This window comes from Artibeus jamaicensis, unplaced genomic scaffold (genome assembly GCF_021234435.1).
Source record: "Artibeus jamaicensis isolate MK-2021 breed Jamaican fruit bat unplaced genomic scaffold, CSHL_Jam_final contig_1832, whole genome shotgun sequence".
NCBI lineage: Eukaryota > Metazoa > Chordata > Mammalia > Chiroptera > Phyllostomidae > Artibeus > Artibeus jamaicensis.
Window position 1 is genome coordinate 435,280 of NW_026521362.1, and position 15,954 is coordinate 451,233.

A 15,954-nucleotide genomic window follows, 5' to 3' on the forward strand; every position below is an offset into this window, starting at 1 on the left:
GTAAGTCAGTTGTGTATATCATTCATAGACCTCAGAACACTTGCATTATTTATAGCGGAGCCAGGTGAAGATTCAAGTAATCTCCTTACTTTAGAGCAATTAATTCATATGGCAATCATTTTTCAAGGTGCCCCATAACAGTAGAAATGACACTAGTATTGAATGCTTGGCTTTTTGTGTTGTTTAGGTTAAAATAATACAGTTCACGTCAATGTACATATAGGTTACACATATGAATTTAATTAAGGCTAACTTTTGTTAATCGGTAATGTTGCTTTTGCATTTTCAATCACAATCCACATGGGAAACACAACCATTAAATAATAAGCTCCAGAAATTTAAACAACACTCAAACAAGTTTCTAATATACTTTAAATCCTTCTTTACCTCCCCTTAATCCTTGAGTATGATCTCTACCCACCCCCAATTTTTCAGTTGCTAAAATTGTAGTTGCCAGAGACATCTTCCATAGGGACGGGCCCTCAACCTCATTTACCTGGTACAGGTGGTCTTGCAGGAGTCGCCATTTTAAATAGGGGAGGGTCTCAGGAAGACATCAGAAATGAAGTTGGAGAAACCAAAGCCAATGGGTAGCCCCTGCAGGCGAACAATAGGTTGCTTCCGGGAGTGAACAGAGAGGGCGCCCTTCCACAGACCCAGGCACAGCTAGGACTTGGTGGTGGGAAGAGCCAGGCAGGAATACCCAGGTGTGTGTCTTAGCTGTTTAGTTAGAAACCTTTAGGGCACTGTACTACAAACGAATGTCAAGAGACCCGGATAGCTGGATTTTCTGTAGGGCACTACAGAGCTGACCACCAGGAAGCAGTTACTGCAGGGCTTAAGTTTTCCCAAAGTCTTTGTAGGGCTTTCCCTCCCGTCGGGACCCCCACCTCCAGTCTTGGGAGCTCCGCGCCACACCCCTGGCCCATCCCCCGCCCCAAGTTCCGAGCGATCTCCCTTCCTTGCCTTCGTGCTGCCTTTGCCCGCCTGCCCAACAGCGCCAGGCCACAGGCGGTTACCAAAGGGCACAGGGGGCGGAGGCGCGGCAGGGGCGGGCTCTGTCACCCTCATCCGCCCCCAACCCCCACCACTCCCCTCCGGCTGGCTGCTGGGGTCAGTGGCTGGAGCGCTGCGCACAGCCAGCCAGGAGGGGTGTGGGATGGGGGAGGCAGAGGAGGAGGGTGCCCTCACAGATCGGAGCTAACCGCGCACTTCAAACGGCTGTCGGGCTGCGCTTCCCTCCTGCGCCCCGGGAACTTCAAAGCGGCGGGCCGCCTAGCTCCGCTCTACGGTCTCGCTGCCCTGCCTTGGCCGCTGGGTGGCCATGACCCGAGCGCTCCGCGCTGCCCTCCACCAGGCTCTCCTGCTGCTCGCCGCAGCCGCCGCGCTCTCGGCAGGTATGACAGGCACCGCTTCCTACGCATTCACGTGGGTGGGAATCGGGCTGATCTGCAGGTGGGCACCAGCGTGGAAGAAGGTGCTCCGAGCAAACTGACCTTCAGCGGGGCGGAGTGGGGAAGCGCTTTTTGGAATGAAGGGGCGCTGGACAGGGCACGACGTGGGCACCTGACATCTGGTAGTCGTAAGAGCAGACAGCTGTTTGAGGGCGAAACCACCAGGAGGAGGGGAAAAGCAATAGGAACGTGGAGGTTTGGGTAGGTGGGTGACAAATTTGGGGCAGTTTGCAGAGGAGGGAGGGAGTGTGTTTCTGGGTATGCGCAGGGCTGGGAGTTGGGTGGCACTATTAGTTCACTCTGCAAGTGCTTTGGGGACGCTTTGTGCTGAGCTCTGGAGAGCTGAGCAAGGTGGTGGGAAGGTGGGGAGACGTAGTGGAGATTCAGCCTGAGTTTGAGGAGGCCAGGGATACCTCAAAAGCCTCTGTTGCCAAGCTATGTAGGCGGGAGTGGGAGCTTCAATTTGCGTGGTTTGCAACACACATTGCTTTCGAGGTACGATCTTTACTAAGAGTTGCAGGAAAAAAAAAATTCTGGCAAGCGTCCCAGCGTTTATAACAGGTCTGTTCCTTGATAGGCTAAACAGAACCCTGGGCCCAAGCTAGAAACCAAACGTTTCTTTATAATGTTTACTAGAAACTGGGGCAAATGCATCTTTGGTAAAATCACAGTGTGCTGAGATGAAAATCCATTTAACTGTGAAACTACTTTGATTATAACATTTTCCTGGGTTATGGAGACCAGAAGTAGGATTTCTTGATAACTCATTCTTGAAACATTTCAATCAGACATTTAAGACATTTGCACATAAAAACCTGGTGTTTTTCCATAGAACTGTACTTTGCCCGAAGCCAATTTTGATGCATTTTTGTTTTCCCAGATGACAATCTGTTTGACATTAATATCAGATCTGTTTGACTAGATCCTCCAGGGTGGGTAGTTTTCCTCTTAGTGACATGTGCTGAATAGTATGATTGCTGTCGTGTACAGATTTCAGTGTTTCAGATGGTCTAAGAGAATCATGAAATATATTTAAGTGAAAATTTGATTTTTGGAAGGGATTAATTAAGAAAGCAGTTACCCAAAGGTTGTCAGGAAAATGATGAGATAAAGTGAAATATTTGCATTCAGAGTTAGTAAATTCATCAATGGGAAGAAAACTGACGATGGGAGTCTTCATAAGAAATGGGTGGAAATTCTGCTAATTTGAAAGAAACACTCAAAGTACTCTTGACTGATGGAGTTTCCAAAAAATACAAAGTCTTCCACATATTTGACTAGACACCAGTGAAATTGCCTCCACAGGCTGTCCATACAGCCCCACATTTAGATGCAAAGATTTTATAAAAGACTCAACCATCCTTTTATATAGCTTGAAAAGTATGTCTTGTTATATGACAAATCTTTTATAAAATTTTAGAGACCCTGGGTAAAGTGACATAGAAAGACAAGCCCTGCTATGTTTTTTGAAAGGAATGGGAACTTTTGACATTGAAATGTGCAAAAAAGAAATAGACTATCCATTTAAATTTGATTGTTTCCTCAAAATCTGAAGGCAAGAAAAATGCCTGATATGGAGATAATTGTCAGTATACTAGAGAGAGAAGTACTTACCAAAATTGAACTTTTACAATGAACTTTTGAATGTCACATAAATCATTTTCAAATGTCTTTCAGAAACTTTACCTTTCTTTGTTCTCCACAAGAAAAACAGCCTGTTGCCATTTACATTTTTAATTCCTAATTTTTGTACAAATGTTTATTTGTTGGTAGCATTTGTGATTGTTCATATGTAGCCTTCTAAGTTGTTTCTCATATGGTTATCTACATTATTTTTGCCCTGGTCACTTTTACAAGTTGTATGATTCATCATATTGGCCACTTTTCAAAATATACCTGCCATTGTTGACATGTTATCTGAGAAGTTGCTATTGACACAAGGACAGCAAAACTGCACGACAGAAAAAAACACTTTCCAATTTGGCTCTGCTGAGCACCGGGCCTAGGACCGTAAATATCTGAAGACATTGACAAACCAGCAGCGCTTTTTGCCTTGCTTGTTCTTTCCAACAGCTCTGTCACCTTAGACGTGGTGCATTGACAGCATAATAGAAACTATTGCCACTTGTTACGCATCTCAGAGGCTAATCCTGATGGGAACTTAGGGAAAACATTTATTGGTCTGGACTGGGTAAAAAAAACTAGGTTCCTCTGAGTTACTCTAATTATCTAGTTACTAGGTTTTTGGGTGTATGACAAAGAAGACCTGATGTGACCCCCCAACAGTTAGCATGTGTACTAAACATAAAATTGGCAGAAAATGTCTCCCATTATAAGTTTGAGATATTACAATAATTCGGATATTATATAGATTTATACATTCCCCATTTCTTTTATGAAACTCCTTGGTCTTCTGGTTGGAAAAGGATTACTAAGAGTCTGGAAAGCTAGATACTCTGAAGTGAAAACTGTTTCATTTAATAACCAGGGTAGGGGTTGGGGTCTCAGAGAGTGAGCTGCGCCCTTCCAACGACACTTCCCACTATACATTTTAAGCTTTGTTGGAAGTGAAAGCAAAAGCTGCGGATTGACTGAGTTTATAAATGCAAAAGGTGTTGTCACCTTTGCCCTTCTTTAAGCACAATCATTGGTTGGTTAATGGACACAAATGTGGCAAGAGGCTCCCTGTTTCCAAGGAACAAACTTTTTTAGCCCGGGACAAACTTTGTGCGGAAGTCCTTGGGGGCACATTTCTTCATTGACTATAATGCTTCAGCCCATTTTCTAGCCTCAAATGTACAAAGTATTAAAGAGAGAGAGTCCTCTGATTCACTGCAATCATAGAAAAATAAAGGATTGGAGGAGCGAGAGAAAGAGAGGAGCAAAGTATGACATCACATTTTTGACCCAGGCAATGGAATAGACCCCTAAGAGGGGTGAGGCCAGCTGCAGGAGGTGCAGTTCTGGAGAGATGAAGGGGCAGCGGCAGGTGGCTGAAGCTCTGTTTGGGTTATGTTGAGTTTAAGGTGGTCTAACAGTGCCTGTTAGACACTGAAGTAGAGATATCAAGTAAGCAGTGGGGTTTATGTGCCTGGAGTTTAGGGTATAGGACTGGCCTGAAGATAAAAAGCACCTAGAGCCAAGGGCACTTGTGGATAATTAAAAAAGATATATATATTACCTAGGGCCATAGACTTAGCAAACAGAGAACACCCAGTTAAACTGAGCTTCAGAAAAACAAATAATTTTTATTGTAAGTATGTTTCAAATATGACATAGGACATACATATATTAAAATTAATTGCTGTTTAATTCTACTTTTACTGGGCATTCTGTACTTTTTTTATCTGGCAATCCAACATTAAAGAAATATTGTGGTGAGATGATGAGCTTCTGACACATGTATTTCCAACACTTGCACTAGAAAGAGAAGTATAGGCCTATCTTCTTCTAGTCCTTGTCTCTTAAAACTTCTCTTCTAGATCTGCTGCTGTCCCGTATGCATCTCTGAATGGATCACTGCCAGCTCTGTGCACTATCTCCACTGCTTCTGCGGAAACAGGGAGGGATGCCCAACCTGTCCTGTACTTACATGAGTATCTTAGCAGGAAAGGATGTGTGAAAAAGACAAGAATAACTCTAGACTCTCTGCAAATAATTGTTATGTGAAAGCAGTTGGTTTTGCCGAAATTTATTGTCTTTTGGATGTGGTTATTATTTTCAAGTGTATTTTTAGAGTATTTTCCTTTTGTATAAACATTTGTATGTTTTTCTTTTAGAGGAAATGCTTCCAGGCAGTAGCTGAGGTCCAGTTTGTTGACTTTTTCTAGTCAGTGCTTGCATTGCTTATTGTAAGTAAGAGAAGGTTAAGAGGAGAGGTGAATGGATAGAGTAAGGGCTGGGAAGGTCTGAAGCCCCATAGGACCTGATAATCTGACACAATTTGAAGTTTTAGAGCATGTTCTTAGAGATCCGCCACAAGTCTTTTAGGAGAGAAGTAGGAACACGTAAATATCAGCCTCTTGAGAGAGAGAGAGACATCAATGTATAGTTCCACTTACTTTTTTGCCTTCGCATATCTGGACATCACTTTAACCAACCAGGGTAGCTATCAGGTAGCTAGCTGAGTTACCCAGCCAGGGCTTAAATTGTTGTTCAAGTACAGTCTTCTGTCTTTTACTCCCATCCCAGCCCACCCACCCACGCCTCCCCTCTCCCTCCCATTTCCACCCCCCCTAGTTTTTGTTCATGTGTCCTTTATATTTGTTCCTGTAAACCCTTCCCCTCTTTCCCCTGAAATTTCTTCCCCTCTCCTCTTTGGACACTGTGAGCCTGTTCTGTATTTCAGTGTCTTTGCTTATATTTTGCTTGTTTGATTGTTTTGTGTTTAGGTTCCTGTTAAAGGTTAGATCATGTGGTATGTCTCTTTCACCACCTGGCTTATTGTGAAAAGGCCAGAGTTGGATGGTTATTCTTACATTGCTTAAGAAACTGAGATAATATTAGTATATGTTCATAAGTGATATAGAAATGCTACCTTTCCTAAGGCAACTTGGAATACCTAAATTCTACCTTTGCTCAGCTGTGCCTCACTCTAGCCTAAGAGGGGTTACTAAGGGATACCTTAAAAAGGGAGGCAAAATAAGTAATTTTTTTTGTTACCTGGTGTGTTGGCCTAAAATTACCTGGCAGAACTCAAAAATACTTTACTTTTCTAAACTTTTAATAATTAAATAGCCTAACAATAAGGAAATATGTGTGATAAGTCAGAATCCTGGATCCTGATACTATGATACCATCAAAAGGCTATGCTATGCCTGGCAAAATGAAGCCAGGATGCCAGAGCAGAGAACCTCTATCTCCAACACCTCACCTTAGCCAAGGTAGCTCTGACAAGGGTTCCAGGTGATAATCTCAAGGGTCACTGTTAAGTGAGAAAAAGAAGGTGGTCTATGAAGAAAGGTGGTTGGATCTCTTTTGTGAAGAAGCAGGTCCTGTTATTCCCATACTTTCTATGAATAGATGCAGAAGACCTCATGATCTTGAGTCCTGTGCCTTTTCCATTCTTTGAAATTTGGATCCCTAAAGCACGTGGGCCTCTTGGTCCCCTGGAATCTGAACAATACAAATCACTTCTCCTCTCACTTGGGGATCCATTAAAAAGTAAAAGGGAGGGAGGAGGTGAGTAGGAGTATGAAATAGACAAAGAATACTTTATTTCCATAGAAGCCAACACTCAGCTCTTTCTCAGGGAACACTCCTTTGCCTTATCATGTGGCTCTTGACTTCATCTACTTTGATTGGTCAACCAGGCTAAGAAGGTTCTTCTCTGTCCTGATCCTTCACTTTTTTTCCTCTAGACTAATTTTCCTTTTCTGTTGTTCTCTGCGGGTTCTTTATTTTTTTGTTGTTAGAGTAGGTATGTAAAGATGCTGTTTTTTTGGAACTGTTTTAAATTAATCCCCTCAAGAATTCATGGGTGAATCATTCAGTATGACTCAAGAACTTGGCTTATTATTTTTTAAACAATTTAAATTTGCCAGGGACTCAAGTGTCCCAAAATAGATCAATCTACTTTTCATTAAACTTCTCACATCAAGAAAATGATTAGTATACTCTAATTTTGAAAATGAAACACATTTTCTCCTGATCTATTTTGTCATCCTTATCTCATGACAAGATAAAATGACAGAGATAGATGCCATGTTACATGTTGTTTCATAGAATTTTTATTTAAAGCTGTAATTGCCTGAAATAAATACTCTGTGTCAAAAAAAACAGACTAGAAAACAATCTAATCCACCCAGATCTGGACAATGATCATTTTAATGCAAAATGTTAAGTTTCATAAATGCATGCTGGTCCAAGACCTGTTGACTCAGAGGGTGGTAATTCACATTAATATGACTTTAAGGAACTAAATTGTTTCAAAACAGAGCCAGTATATATTAAAAAGTATTAATTCATCACATCTCATAATTTTATCTGAAGACATTTTTTCTGGCCTGCTTTCCTAAAGTGTGTGTGATTTTTTTCATTTCTTCGTCCCCATTATTGCTTTCTAAGAGTAAAGATCTACTCTGTGAACATTTGCCTACTTTAATAATCACAGTGAGACAGTGTTTGCATTCAACTTCCATTTACAATCTGCAGTGTGTATCCCCAGGAACTAGATAATACACTGTAAATCTGAAACGTTGAATAAAGAGTAGTTGTATGATTAGCAGAAGATTCCTTACAGAATAATAAAATGCACAATTGAGTGAACCACTCTCCTTTTTTTTTTAGCTCTCTTATCTACAGCTTTTCCCTAGCTATAATATATTATCTATATTATATTAAAGGGCATTGCTTTTCTAGACACAGAAGAAAGTTGATTTTGTTAAAACAACTAGACCTCTTTAAAAGGACTGAGAGTTATTGTGCCAAATAAAGATTAAGATTGCCCTTTGGAATTGCTTTTACTAAACTCTGCTTTCAGTATTGCCATTATCATAAAGTTTTGCATAATATTTCTTTATTATCTCTTTAATATTGATAGTATTTGTAGTGCCATTACCTCTTATATTCCTGACACTGGAAATTCAAATTTTCTCTCTTTCTACTTTGATTAGTTACTGAGAGGGTTATCATTTTTATTTATTGTTTTCAAATAAATAACTTCATCTTTTATTGATTTTTCTTTGTTGTTTGTTATTTTTTAAATAGTTTTCTGCTCTTATAATTAGCATTTTTTTCTCTACTTACTTTGAATTTAACTTACTCTTTTATTACCCTAGCTTCTTAAGTTGCTACCTTGGATTAGGAGGGACAAACTTTTGCTCTGGTCAGTGTGGCTCAGTTGGGGGTTGTCCCCCAAACCTACTGGTTCGATTTATCATCAGGGCACATTTCAGGGTTGCAGTTTGGTCCCCATTTGGGGTGCATTAGGAAGGAGGCAGATTAATTCTTCCCTCGCATCAATGTTTCTCTTCCTCTCTTTCTCCTTCCATTCTACTTTCTTTAAAATAAAAAAATAAAACAATTAAAAAAAATTAGAGTGGCTGTTTTTGAAAGGGTTGCAAGTACATATTTTAGGCTCCTGGGTCATAAAGTCTATGTTGTAACTACTTAATTCTGCCATTTTAGTAGTATAAAAGTAGCCATAGAAAATACAGAAACAGATGTTGCTGTGTTTCAATAGAACTTGATTTATGCATGAGCCAGCCAATGGGCTATAGTTTGCTGACACTTTCTCTTTAAAATTATATTTTATTGATTATGTTATTACAGTTGTCCCAATTTTTTCCCTTTTGTGCCCCTCCACCCAGCACCCCATACTCCCTCAGGTAATCCCCACACCTTTGTTAATGTCAATTGGTCATGTATATAAGTTTTTTGGCTACTCCATTTCCTGTACTGTACTTTTTACATTTTCATGGCTATTCTGTGACTACCAATGTGTACTTCTCAATCTCCTCACCTCTTTACCCATTCCCCCAACCCACCCTCCCATCTGGCAACCACCAAAACACTCTCAATATCCATGATTTTGTCTCTGTTCTTTTTGTTTGCTAAGTTTGTTTTTTAGATTCAATTGTTGATAGGTATGTATTTATTGCCATTTTATTGTTCATAGTTTTGATCTTTTTCTTAAGTAAATCCCGTTAACATTTTATGGAATAATGGTTTGGTAATGATGAACTCCTTTAGTTTTTTTATTTTTATTTTTTATTTTTATTTTTGTCTGGGAAGCTCTTTATCTGCCCTTTAGTTCTAAATGATAGCTTTGCTGGGTAGAGCAAACTTGGCTATAGGTCCCTGCTTTTTAAGACTTTGAATATTTTTTGCCAATTCCTTCTAGCCTGCAAAGTTTCTTTTGAGAAATCAGCTGATGGCCTTATGGGAATGCTCCTGTAGGTAACTAGCTGCTTTTCTCTTGCTGCTTTTAAGATTTGTTATCTTTAATCTTTGGCATTTTAATTTTGATGTGTCTTGGTGTGGGCCTGTTTACATCCATCTTGTTTGGGGCTCTCTCTGCTTCCTGGACTTTCATGTCTACTAACTATTTGGTGACAAATCAGGGAAGTTTTCTTTCAATATTTTTTCAAATAGAATTACAATTTCTTGCTCCTTCTCTTCTCCTTCTGGCACCCCTATGATGAAAATGTTGGAATGCTTGAAGTTGTCCCAGACCGCTTCTTACACTATCCTTATTTTGTTTGGGTTATTTTTTTCTTCCTATTGTTCTGTTTGCTTGTTTTTTGCTTCCTTATATTCTAAATCATTGATTTGATTCTTGGCTTCATACACTACTGTCATTTCCCTATAAATTGTTCTATATTTCAATTATTGTATACTTTATTTCTGACTAGATCTTTTCATGCTGCTGAAGTCCTCACAAAGTCCCTTGAGCATCCTTATAACCAATGTTTTGAACTCTGCATCATATGGATTACTAATCTCCATTTTGTTTAGCTCTTTTTCTGAAGTTTGATCTGTTCTTTCATTTGGGCCATGTTTCTTTGTCTCCTTATTTTGGCAACCTCCCTGTATTTGTTTCTATGTATTAGGTAGAGCTGCTATGACTCCCTGGCCTGGTGGTATAGCCTAAAATAGTAGGTGTCCTGTAGGGTCCAGCAGCACAGCCTCATCTATCACCCAAGCTGGGTACTCAAGTTGTGCCCTCTGTGTCAGCTGAGCACACCCTCCTCTTCTAGTTAAGCCTTGGTTGCTATTGGCAGGTCAGTGGGAGGGATTTACCCAGGCCAGTCAGCTGCAAGCACTGATTGTGACTACTGACCACCCACCTCTGCCTTCCATGGAGGATCGGCTGTGCAGGGGCAGTGTGGTGATGCTCTAACATGGTTTGTAGCTGTCTGCTGGGTGCATAGGCTCTAGGATTTCCTGAGTGGTGCAGGCCAGGGCCACTCTCCATGAGCTGTAAAGCAATCTGCAGATAGATGCTACTTGTGCTGGTCTTGGAGGTTCTCAGTAGAAGCCCAGCTGTGAACCCAGGTTGACTGTTGGTAGTGCCATCACAGGGGCCACTTAGCAAGATGCATGGTGACTAGGGGCTCACTGAGGCTGATTACTGCTTGTTTGAAAGTATTTGGGAAGTTGTGAAGCATGAGCCAAGACAAGCCATTCACATGAAAAAGCCACTGTTGACAGCTTGGGTGGGATGAGCCTCAGGGGATCTCCATGGTAGGGCAAACACTGATAGCTAGCTTGATGGAGTTTCAGATGTGGTACCCACTTTGCTGGCTCTATGGTTCTGTGGAGGGAGGGTTGAGAAAAGGGACAATGGCCTTTACCTACCTTTCTGTCTAGAAGAAAATTGTCCCCTAGCTATGTTGTGCTTTCAACTTGAAAATGGATCAATAGAAATTACCTTATAATTGTGTAATTGTACTATTATAAAGTCATTACACTAAAGTGGGAGGTTCCAGGCAATAAGGCGGGGACAGTGAAAAGAACCCAAACAGAGAATCTAAGAGGTATGAGGCAGTATCAAATGTTATAACATATATGTAAGTGTAATCCTGGAATAAAATATTATTTGAAAAGATATTGGTTAATAATTTTACAAATATAATAAAAGACATAAAATCGCAAATCGCAGGGGCTCAGAGAAGCCAAAATAAGATAAATATATCTCCTTGCAAACCCCATAACATTAGACAAAACATATACAAGTTGATGAGACTCAAAGGTAAAGAGTAAACTTGAAGACAGCCCAAATAGTCACATTACATACATAAGAACCAGGTTAGAATCATAGTGCACTTATCATCAAAAGCTATGACCTTCAGAAAACAATGAATGGACAACTTTATGGTACAGCAAGTAGAAAACTATCAACCCAGTATTCCATACAACATAAAGTTATCCTTTAAAATGAAAGAGAAATAATAATATTTTCAGATAAACAAAAACAGAGAATTTATTACTACTATATGTGCACTGTAAGAAATGTTAAAGGAACTTTTTCGACTGAATGAGTACAATTATCAGAGACTTGAATCCACACAGATAAATAAAGATCTCTGGAAATGGCTAAAATGAAGAGAAATATAAAATTTATTTTTCTTTAACTTTAATCACTTTAAAAGTAACTGACTCTAAGACAAAAATAATAGCAATGCTTTATGAGTTTATAGGATATATATAGATAAAATGTATGACATCTTAGCATCAAGAATTAAGAGGAGGAATTCTGGGAATATATGATTGTTAAGTTTTTATATTACAAATGAAGGATTATAGTATTATTTGAAGTTATACTGTGATTTAGTAAAGATGTATTGGATTGGCCAAAACATCTGTATGTTTTTTTCCATAAAATAAAGGACATGTTTTTCATTTTCACCAGTAACTTCATTGATTTGGACATTTTGAGTATGTTGGCTATTTTCTACAAGGTATAATGTTGATTGTTCTCAATTAATGTCTCAGTTTGGTTGCTTTTAACTTCACCTTGTTTACCCAGCCATGGAGCATCATTCAGCTAGAAATCTCCAGCATGAACCTTTAAAAACCACTTTTGACACATTTAGTCAGTCATAGCATCTTCTCTATGCACTGTACAAATCTTTTTTTGGTGTGTTTTAGTTGCATTTTTACCTTTCTTGAAATAATGAAGCAAAATATGCTGAAAATGTGGCATATTTTCTTTCATCTTCAATATTAAAATGGCTACACAAAAGTTCACCAATATTGATGTTTCTTAAAAATGCTGAAATGAAAGCCGTCACAATACAATGTAAAATTGTCTTGACGGAAGTTAAAGACAACTAAGCACTATTGGAGCCATCTTGTGGAAAAACCAAACAAACTTTTTGGCCAGCCCAAAATATTGTGCAACCGATGCAACCCCTAAATATTAAAATACAAATTAATATCTTAAGTATAAATAAGCCAATAATGTGCATGAAGTGAAATTTAAGATATTCAAATACAAAAACATGATGATAAAATTGCAAAGGCACCAAACATAGATAGAACAAACAGCAGTTACCAAGATGGTAGATTTAATTTCGACCATATCATCAATAATTACCAATAATTACATCAAATGTAAGTAGTTTAAATACAACAATTAAAAAAAAGGTTATTGTATTGAGTAAGAAAGCAAGAACTAACTCTATGCTGTCTATAGGAAACTCACATTCAATATAAGAAATGCCCTTTAACTAAAAATACACAAATAAGTTAAAAGCAAAAGTACAGAAAGTTCTATCATGCAAACGATCATCTTAAAAAAGCTGGGGTTATTAAGTTTGGCTAACTTAATAATAGACAAAATAGATTTCAGAACTTGGAATGTTGCAAGGGATATTTCACAATGATAAAGGGATCACTTCACCAAGAAGATACCATAATTTAAATGTGTGCACCTAACCACAGAGCTTCAAAGTACATGAAATTACAACTGATAAAGCTCAAGGAAGAAACAGACAAATTCATAATTAGATTTTGAGTTTTCAACACTCCTCTCCCATAACTGATAAGTAGACCAAAAGTGAGCAAGGGTATATAAGATCTGAAAAATACTTTTAACCAACTTGACTGAACTGATGTTTATGTAAGCTTAAAACCACCAACAACAGAATATACATTTTTTAAAGTGCACATAGAATGTTAATCAAAATAGGTCATATTGTGGGTCACAGAACAAATCTAATAAATTTAAAAGAATTTAAACTACATGGTATATTTTCTCCGAACATAATGAAAATAAACTAGACATCAACAATTGGATTCTATCTGGAAAACCTCCAAATATTTGGAAATTAAGCAACAAATTTCTAAATACTCATGGATCAAAGCAGAAGTAAAAAGAAAAATCAGATATTTTTAACTGAAGGAAATTAAAGCATAACATATCAAAAACTGCGGGATACACTTAAAGTAGTTATCATAATGAAATTTATAGACACAGCAAATAACTCAAAGCAAACAAGAGAAAGAAAATAATACAAATGAGAAAAGAACTCAATGGAGGTGAAAACATAAAATATTAAGGAAAATGAAGAAAACAAAAAACTATATATTTTTACAGATAAATAAAATTGATTTACTTCTATCTAGGTTCATCAAGGAAAAGAGGTAATATATAAATTAGCACTATCAGAAGTGAAAGAGAGGACATCGGTACATATCCTATACACATAAAAGTAAAAATAAAGGAATGTTTTGAACATTTTTATCCCACATTAGGAACTTTAGGTAAAATGTATAAATTAATTGACAAGTACAAATGACCAAAGGCCACTCAAGAAATAATAGATAACCTGAACACATAAGCACACATACATACTTATATTGATATATAAAATTCATTTCATAATTTAAAGCTTGAAACTTCTATTGAAGAAGATGCCAATCCCAGATGGCATCACAGGTGAATTCTATCAGAAATTTTTGGAAGAAATAGTGTATATTCTAACCAAACTCTTGAGGGAACACTTTTCAGCTCATTTTTTAAACAAGACTAGCATTACACTGAAACCAAAACTAGGTCAAGACATCTCAATGAAAGAAAACTATAGGAGATTCCAAGATGGCTGCAGAGTAGGTCGAAGCTACACTCACTTGCCCTTGGGACCAAATTGGATTTACAGCTAAATTATAGAGCAATCAACCTGAATAACCAACTGAGGGCTAACTGAACTAAAATATCATAACCAAGAATTTACAGAAGAAGCCACATAGAGACTAGCGAGATGGACAGATACATGGAAAGGGCTGTCCCCACACCCATGTATGGCAGCTGAGAAGCTGGAGGGATGTCTTGACTGCAAAACTCTACACATCAGCCTGGTCTATCCACCCAACATGGGGATTTCCCAACCAAGAGCAACAGAAATGGGGAAACAAGCCGGCATTGCATCTGGTGGTGAAAATTAGTGGAGATTCAGTCCACCTGGGGAACAAGAAAGTCTACTGGAGACCCAGATATCACCTTTCTAGGGTCAAGCCCTTCTGTTGTTAGAGCACCAGCCTGGGGAGTGCACTGCCCATTCCTCCAACTCCTGGTGACACCACTCTGTTGTTCACAGGTCCTGCAGAGGGTTTTACTGGCTGCACCCAGCAGGGACCTTTTGGGTGCTCTTTTTCTGAAGAGGCCCTTGGTGGAGACTTAGACAGTCATTGAATTGGGTAGTGTGGAAAGGGGATCATTCTTCCCCACCTCAAGTGCACAGCCAGTGCCGGACCCTGTTGAATCACTTGACCTGCCCTGCCACTCTGTGGCCCCATGCTGCTGAGTTCAGTCATGCTTTGGGGATCACATTGCCATGCAGAGCTTTAGAGTTCCATCTCATGGGGAGGCCTTTGTCTAGGAATGATGGGTGCTGGGTTGTGTGGCTACATCACAAGAGGGCCATTCTTGTCCCTCCTGCAAGCTCAGCCTGTGCTATCCCAGGAAGGGGAATAAGTACCTTACTCCTACATACAGTCTTGCTTGCACTACCCCCAATGGAAGACTGTTTGGATCTTCCTCTGCCCCAATTCCAGTGGCCCTGACCTGATGAGCTCGGTTTTGTGGTGGGAGTAGGGAAAGAGGATTGCTCACAGCTGGGACATTTGGAGTGTGTCTTTCTCAGAGGCTATTGTCTGGGATGGTGCTTGGCTCCCTCCTGGGGGCTTGGCTGGCACCACCAATGATCTGTTCTCTTGATTCCCAGTGGCTCTGACCTCCTGAGCTTGCTCCTGCAGAGTGGGGTGCTCACTGTACCCAACCTGAACTGTAGTACACTCCTCCAGAGGAGGCTAGAGTTGGAGACTCTAGCAGAGACTGAGTGATTTGGTTCTGGAGGAGGGGTTACTTCATGCTTACTGAGTGCCTGACCATGTGGCCTCCATGCAGGGGACCAATAAACCCCATCCTCTTAAACCTGGTTGTTGGTCACCCTACTGGAATCATGACCTGTGTATGGGTCTACTGCACAATATTTTTTATAAGACTTCTAAAGGCTTTGGAGGAAGACCAAGCAAACCTCAGGGGGAGGTAGAGTAGCTGACAGGTGGAGGTGGACCTCAGGAGGCCTTGGACCTTTTCTGGATCTGTTCTCAGCTCTAAGCTGGAGGAAGCTGATCTTTGTATACAGATTGGCCCCTTCCAAGCACACCCAGGCCCAGTAGATGCAGCCACAAACAATAAATAGCATGAAAGCTCTAGAAAGGTAACCCAAGGCCAGTTACATGATACATCTGACATTGAACTGTACCTGAACACCTCCCAAGTTGAATCGGAACCAACACAACCAGTGGTGGGCTTCAGAACACGCCAGAGCTTGAGCCAACTAGCCATATACATGGTACACCCAAAGTGGGTTTCTGGCAGACACCAGACCCTGCTGGGAACGAAGTCTCTGGGAGTATTCCCTGCAAAGTGATTCATACATTGTGATCAGGGTTTATTTTTATAGTCAGCCAGCCTGAAGGGTTAACTCCACCTATGAAATGGCCAATAGCATTTAAGACTCGACTACTACAGGAAGGTACACATAACCTA

At 39.8% G+C, this 15,954-nt stretch overlaps 1 protein-coding gene across 2 annotated transcripts in view; it reads left to right on the forward strand.

The window, feature by feature from the left end:
- Positions 1-1,103: 1,103 nt before the first annotated feature.
- The window catches only part of ACVR1C (activin A receptor type 1C), a 74,259-nt gene continuing 59,408 nt past the window's right edge, over positions 1,104-15,954 (forward strand). For both annotated transcript variants that reach the window (XM_037138328.2, XM_037138329.2), the window contains exon 1: positions 1,104-1,397. In XM_037138328.2, coding sequence (XP_036994223.2) covers positions 1,325-1,397 — 73 coding nt within the window. In that variant the 5' untranslated portion in view covers positions 1,104-1,324. The remainder of the gene's footprint in view (positions 1,398-15,954) is intronic.